At 41.1% G+C, this 7595-nt stretch overlaps 1 protein-coding gene across 1 annotated transcript in view; it reads right to left on the reverse strand.

The window, feature by feature from the left end:
* Positions 1-1792: 1792 nt before the first annotated feature.
* Positions 1793-7595, reverse strand: part of PRPSAP1 (phosphoribosyl pyrophosphate synthetase-associated protein 1) — a 33748-nt gene continuing 27945 nt past the window's right edge. Inside the window, exons 8-10 of the mRNA XM_008594183.1 lie at positions 3989-4059; positions 2829-2975; positions 1793-2152 (exon numbers count right to left, since the gene is read on the reverse strand). Of these exons, the coding sequence (XP_008592405.1) occupies positions 1994-2152; positions 2829-2975; positions 3989-4059 (377 nt within the window). The 3' untranslated portion in view covers positions 1793-1993. The remainder of the gene's footprint in view (positions 2153-2828; positions 2976-3988; positions 4060-7595) is intronic.

Here is a 7595-nt window from a genome sequence, read left to right on the forward strand (position 1 = left end):
GGTTAACTGTAGGGTAAAGCAAAGGAAAATGGTCAGGGCCCCTCAGATGTTCAGAATCTTGCTGAGCATTTGATGTAAATATGCACGTGTGCCCAGGTATTCCTTGGTGATTGTCTAATGTAATTGTGCATGTGCACCCAGGTGTCCTGAGTTAGGACTTAAGTATAAATAAAGGACGAGTGGCTCTGATCCATGGTGCCCCCCACCACTGGGATGCCTCCAGGAGGGATACGGGGAGGCCACTATAGCTGCTGGAGGCTGCTGCTGCAAGCTGTTGCTGCCAGTGCCCACGGGATGCCCTGAGAGGCCACTGCCACTGCTGCTTCTGCTCTTGCTGCTACTGCTGAGGACTGAGCTCATGTCGTCTGCCAATGGCTCCCAGGATCTTTCACAATTACCTAGCGTGGACCTAAAGCAATGAAACATTTTGGCTTTAGTTATGAATTGCTCTAGCCATACAATTAGTATAGCTATTGCCTCAACCCGACAACTGGCATAGTCCTGTAGCTTTGCACTAATTATTTTAATGATTGAGTTCTTTGCTCAAATTCCCCTTCTTGGACCATTAACAGAAGGTAACTTATTCGTGTGCCTGACAGAGCTAATGTGCTTAAAGTCTTGATTGTGGGTTCAGAACTTTTCTTGTCATTAGGAAAGGGATAAACATGAAGAAAACTTCCTGCAGAGAAATACAGCTGTACAAAAAAGAATTATTTGTCTCTCAGGAGCTAACAGAACCAACAAACAATTCCAATTTATTTCCCAGCAGACACTCCTCGTTTCTATGACATTTAGTCCTGACTTGGATCAGGCTCAAAGGTACGAAAAGCTATTCCACATCTGCAGTATGGCCTCCCTGACAAAGGTGGTAAATACTAGAATTGTGATGATGTAATTTAAAATGTCGGGTAGAAGGGCCAAGTGCTGTCCTAAGTAATGCATCTGGAGTCGTGTACACAGGAAAAAGGACAATTAGATTTTTTTTTTAATTTAAAATTTAAATATATTTTTCAACAAGGATTTAACTTCAATGCTTTGGAAGGGCATGGAACCTGCAGAGGGAGACTTACATCTAGGGTTTGGGACCAGCCATGGTCTTTGTCTTATGCACAGACGGACAGAAGCTAGTCACCATCTAGGCAGGGGAGCACACAGTTCTGCAGTGTAATGAAGAGACAAGTGAGACAACAAATACTTTTATTTGCCACTTCAGAGTGAGGCAGACACCCAGAGAAGGGATGCTATTCTCTAATCTGACACCCTGGAAAGAGTAACACCATGAATGCTTCACTGTTCAATGAATGGCAGCAGGCACAGCAGTTTGTGAAAGAAAAATATGATTCTCTATAAAAGACTTACAGGAAGCTGCCAGGAGTGGGGTGGGGTGTGGAGTGCGGTGACAACTGAACAGAAATGTGTCAGGGCGGGCCGGCCCGTGGCTCACTCGGGAGAGTGCGGTGCTGATAACACCAAGGCCACGGGTTCGGATCCCTATATAGGGATGGCCGGTTTGCTCACTGGCTGAGTGTGGTGCTGACAACACCAAGCCAAGGGTTGAGATCCCCTTACCGGTCATCTTTTTTTAAAAAAAAAGAAACGTGTCAGGGCACTCCACTCCCCTGACCAGGCTCAACATTAACACCCTCTTCTCCCTGGGGTCAAAACAACTGAAGGGACACTACGGTTAGGACTTAATCCGCCTTGCACTTCTCTTCAGTATCAGTGGGATTTGCAGGTTCTTTTCAGGGAAGCATCTATAACTCCTGTGTAAGGAACAAGGCTGTTGACAGCAGACATTTAAGGCCATGTTATCATCCATTGCTCTGTCTTCTCCTTGAAAACCTCAATCCTCCTACCCACCAATCTTGGCGAGGGAGACTATCTACCTCCAGGCTATTCCAGGCCTCCCTTGAGAGGAAACACTGTACATAACTGACGGCACTGCTCTTTACATGTTTTCCTTAAGGGTTCCAGGCTCAAGCAACCATGAAAGCTAGTCATCCACAGTGATGTTTCGGAAAAGGTAAGCCATGGACTCTCCATTGTGGATTCTCCGAATTGCTTCAGAAAGAATCAAACTGATATCCACAGTCTTTATCTTGGGACACTGCAGCTTCTGTACCTCATGAGGGACAGTATTCGTCACCACCACCTAAGTCACGCAGCAATAGAAAATAAAGTTATTGAACAAAAAATTTAAAAAGTTACTGATGTGTACCCCAAACTAATACTCAGAAAAGTTTATCTAACATATAGTACCCACAGCCCAAGTTCCGAACTACGAATCCCTGTTCCGCTGAGTACAGTTTTACAAACTAAAGTTACCCAGCTTTACACAAGGGGAAGGTTACATGGCTCAGAACAGAAGACTCAAGTCCTGTGAATATCCTAGTCTACGTGCAGAAATACAGTGACTGTGTAAAACTTTCATATTATCAGAGAAAGCAAGTCTCAAGAGAAATGCTACTATAGTGTGTCAAATTATATTAAAGTACAGAAGCAAATCTATTTTTTTTTTGGTGGCTGGCCAGTACAGTGATCCAGACCCTCGACCTGGTGTTACAACACTGCACAAAGCAAATCTTTATGCAAACAGACATATATTTGTAAATATATACCTTTCCCCCAAAACTGCTAGCCAGCAGAGGCACTATTTCATAGGCGCTCTAGAGAGAGACTAACCAATTTAATTTTGTTGGTGGGGGACGGGTAGCTGGCCAGTATGGGGAGCAATTTAATACTGACTGAGTCATTTTATCATTCACAGAAAATACAGCCACAAATCTTGACTCAAGCTGAATGTTCCAAGCTGTTAAAAGCAGACAGACCTCATCAATGGAAGCCTCCTCAATCAGGCGGGGGGCCTCTGCCGACAGAATGCCGTGAGTGGCCATGACATAGATCTTGTAAGCACCTCTCTCTTTCAGGATCTCCGCAGCAGCAACAAAACTCTCCACATCATCAATAATGTCATCCTGAGAGGAGAACAGAGTTGGTATTAAGGAACCACCCTCTATGCCAGCCTGTAAAGACACAAACGTCTCTGCTCTGTTCTGCACTTTGTTTCAGAGGATTTCTGATGGAAAATCAGAGCTATGTGCCTGGGTCAAAGTCTGAACATCCAGGGCCGGCCCGTGGCTCACTCGGGAGTGTGGTGCTGATAACACCAAGGCCACGGGTTCGGATCCTATATAGGGATGGCCGGTTAGCTCACTTGGGAGAGTGTGGTGCTGACACCACCAAGTCAAGGGTTAAGATCCCCTTATCAGTCATCTTTAAAAAAAAAAAAAAAAAAAGACCGAATATCCAGAAATGGCAATAGAAGTGCCTTGACTGTACTTGGTGTGTCCGTCAGAGCAAAGAGCAGTGAAGCCTTACAACCAACCATACGTGTGTGACATTATACCTAGAGTTAAGATTGCCAAGACTTATTTCCCTGCTTTAAATTTCTGATTAATTCCACAGAGCCAGTGTCCCATTTATTTTTTTTCCAAGGGAATATTACAGGAGAGGAAAACAGACATAAAGTGAGCTTCTGTAAAGGACCAGTAACCCTTTTGCCAGCAAAGACATTCAGAGCTGGGTGCACATATATGTCAAATGAAAAATGAGCCTGCACTGGGACACCTGTTCTCATTAGTGAAAGACAACAGCTCATCTTCAGCTCATCTCTGGGGCCTAAGGATTAAGGATGATTAAGCAAGCCGGCTTGAGAGACCTAGAACCCATAAGGGGAAGGTTATAATGCTGAATTTCCTTAATGGGAGATACTATGCTATTTTTTTTTTATCTGTAGTTTATACTTTAATCCCTGTTCAACTATATAAAAATTTCTGCTACCTGTCCTATGGGAGTTTGGGTGAGAAAGAATAGATGGATCCATTTAAATCTATCATCATTACTGGAAATACAATCCACAAGTGGACAACCTACTGACTAAGAGCCAGCAGTGTCATCTCTGCACATGAAGGATGACACATGACCATACCACTATGATTGCGATGCGTCCTCCAACATCTCCAACCACGGTTATTGGTGGCTTCTCTTTGGCCATCATCACTAGCAAAACAGATAAATGTAATCACAACCTCATTCCCTGAAGTGACAGCAAAACCACTGCGCAGACAAATAATAGTAATAATAAAAACACAGCAAAACACACTGATTCCTCCTTAATGAACCAATGAACCTGGGGTCTCAGAAACAGAGTTGTCTAGAGCAGTGCTGGACAACAGAAATAGAAGGCAAGTCGTACATGTACTTTTAAATTTTCTAGTCGCCACACTGAAAAGTAAAAGGGCTGGCCAGTTAGCTCAGCTGGTTAGAGCCAAGGTCAATGGTTCCGATCTCCATACCAGGCAGCCACCATCGCCCCCCCCCCCCAATAAAAACAAACAGGATAAATTAATAGATCTTACTTTACCCAATATATCTGAACCATTACCACTGCAACATGTAATTGATATAAAAATGTATTGAGATGTTTTACATTTTTTTCATACTAAGTCTTTGTTATTTGGTGTGTGTTATATACACAGCACTTCTCAGTTGAGACTAGCCACATCTCATGAGCTCAGGAGCCGCATGTGACTAACAGGCACCATAGTGCACAGCACAAAAGATGGAGGTGCAGAGAATGGAGGATTTCACCAACACAGAAGCAGCACTGCAATGCCACTCAAAACAGAAAAATTCGGGCCGGCCCGTGGCTCACTCGGGAGAGTGTGGTGCTGACAACACCAAGCCAAGGGTTAAGATCCCCTTACCGGTCATCTTTGTTTAAAAAAAGAAAAAGAAAAAAGAAAAATCCAACTGATAAAGGAATGCAGAATAAATGCCACTCTGTAGAACACCAATCAGCGAAAGGCTACCAGATCAAGAGATGGCTTTACTTCATTTTCTTCCAAAGTAACCTTACTTTGACAATGTAACCTTATTATCGGATAACTGCACTACTGACATAATCAGAGTGTTTCCTGAAAATCAGGAACTTGAAGACAATAACTACAGGCCCATCGTATTTTCCTGCTTTAATTGGTCCTTAAAGTAGAGGCTTCTTATCTGACTACAAAATCTACATCTGGAAAAGGCCATCAGTGTAAAAAGCAAACTACAAGACAGAGAAAGAAAATAAGATTTACCCTCAAAACGAGGTTAGTAAACAGAGGGAAAAATTTTTTTTTCAAAAGAACAGGCTAAGTATTGTACTTTTTTCAGGGGGAGGGGAGAGCCACAGTATGGGGAATATTCTTTTTTTGAAAGCTTTTTATTCTTTTGAAATATTTATTAAATTAGTAGTGGAGGAAGGGGAAGAGAATAACATTAGGGGGATTATATAGTTTAGTGACTAACAGGAAACCATCAATTTTGGCTGATTCCCATCTATGGGCATTGCATACCTCAAAGACCAAGTACTCCTTTCTGTAAACCGGCAAATTAGCTGAGATGAAATTCAGTACTATTTTACTAGCTAATTTTATTTATTTTTTGTAGGCTGGCTGGTACAGGAATTAAACCCTGGACCTTCTGTTATCAGCATCATGATCTAACCAACTGAACTAAGTAACCAGCCCCATAAGGACAAGTTTTAATAGACATCATCTAGAAAGAGGCAGAAAATAAACCACCCATATTAGGAGGAACGTCCTAGGGTTCTGTCTTTAAATTATACCAGGTGGTTAGGTGGTTATGTTGATCTACCCACTTCTTAAAAAGAGGTGGTCTCTTTTCTTGACCATTTTTCTCTGTAAAAAAAAAAAAAAAAAAAGATTGCAAACCACTATCCCTCATCAAAGATCAACAGAAATCCAGCTCTAGTTTTATGCAGAAAACATGTAACAGTATTCATGTTTACTTTTCTACAACCCTATCTCCCCCAAAAAACTATTGTTAATTTGAAATGAAAAAAGGCATGGCTATGATTGAGGTTAAAAAAGGCTAAAAAGGCTTGTTAGCTCACTTGGTTAGAGTGTGGTGCTGGTAACATGAGGTCGTAGATTCAGATGCCCATACCAGCCAGCTGCCAAAAATAAATAAGGATTAAAAGAAAGCCTTTTTCCCCAATATATTCATTCCTTGTTCATATCTGCCTTTAGGATCTGGATAAAACGGAACACATAATTTGGTGGCTACTACAAAAACAGAAACAGACTTTATTACAGGACAGAGGGAAATGACTAGCACCTCATAGACCAATAATTTTCTAATAGCTTACCCAGAAAATAAAACACTTAAAATTCCAAATTTTCAAAGCATGCAGGTACTGAAGGTCAAGGATAAAGGATGCTAAAACTACCGTAAGCTTAAGATTCTTTTCTCTTTCTCCATTTTATCAAATAAAATCCAGTTTAAAAATAAAATTAATTGTGCATTAATTGTGGCCAGAAATCACTGTCAAAACTATATGAACTACAGTAAAAATGTCTTCATTTCATCAAATCATTTCCAATGTTCTTATGAATAAAGTAGAAAATTGTCTTTTGCTTTTCAAATGAGCATTTGGCTCAGTTGGTTAGAGCACAGTGTTATAGCACCATTGTCAAAGGTTCAGATCCCTGTACTAGCCAGCTGCCAAAAAATAAAAGAATATATAAAATTAGCATTTCCCCAGGCTGGCCAGGTAGCTCAGGTTGGTTAGAGTGTGGTGCTGATACACCAACGTCCTGGGTTCAATCCCTGTACTGGCCAGCCACCTGAAGATAAATAAAATAAAATAAAATGGGCTATGAGGAATTATTCATTCCTTACCCATTTAAATCTTGGTTTATTTCTAGTTCAATGAAATGTTAAACTTTATCAACAGACGGAAAAATTTTAAAAATGTATCAGAAATAAAATAAGGTCTATAGTAGAACAAGAACTAAATTGACTTCAGTTTTTTTTTTTTTTCCCTTTTTTGTCTTTTTTACTGACTGGTAACAGGATCGCAACCCTCAGTGTCGCGCCTGTACCGGGGACCGGCAACGGGATCGCAACCCTCGGTGTCGCGCCTGCACCGCGCTCAGCCAGTGAGCGGGAACCGGTCTCCACATGGGATCCGAACCCTCGGCGGGAGCGCCTCTGCGCTCCCAAGCGGCGCACTATCCAGTGCACCACTGGGCCGGCCCAGAAAATGATTTCTTATTGCCATCATATAAATTCAGAATCAGTAATGAAGGCGATGCCAACCAACTACAGATTGTCTACCTGGGCAGCTGACATAGTGACTTCTTTGCTTTCTGATGGTTCTATGTACACAAAGTTTGTAAAAATGAAAGAAAGAAAGAAAAGAAATGCAAAGCTCAATTTAGTTCAAGAAGTATTTCTTGAGTATCTCCTGCCACTGATATTTTGAGTTGTTTGATATAGCCATTAGCCAGCACATCTTATCTAGTGAACTATACTGTGTATGTTGATAGAAATAATGAGGTTATTTTTCTGAATCAAGTTTCTCTGCCCTGATAGACCAGTAATACATGAGAATGTAAGAGTTAATATTAAACACGTATGAGCATACAGAATATTAAAAATGCAGCTGTTTATTATAGTTATTAATTACTTAATAATAAAAATTTATTTTCATTTTATTTGTTTATATTATGTAAACACATTACCAA

The sequence above is a fragment of the Galeopterus variegatus genome, unplaced genomic scaffold, assembly GCF_000696425.1.
Source record: "Galeopterus variegatus unplaced genomic scaffold, G_variegatus-3.0.2 Scaffold10314, whole genome shotgun sequence".
In the NCBI taxonomy this organism is placed as follows: domain Eukaryota; kingdom Metazoa; phylum Chordata; class Mammalia; order Dermoptera; family Cynocephalidae; genus Galeopterus; species Galeopterus variegatus.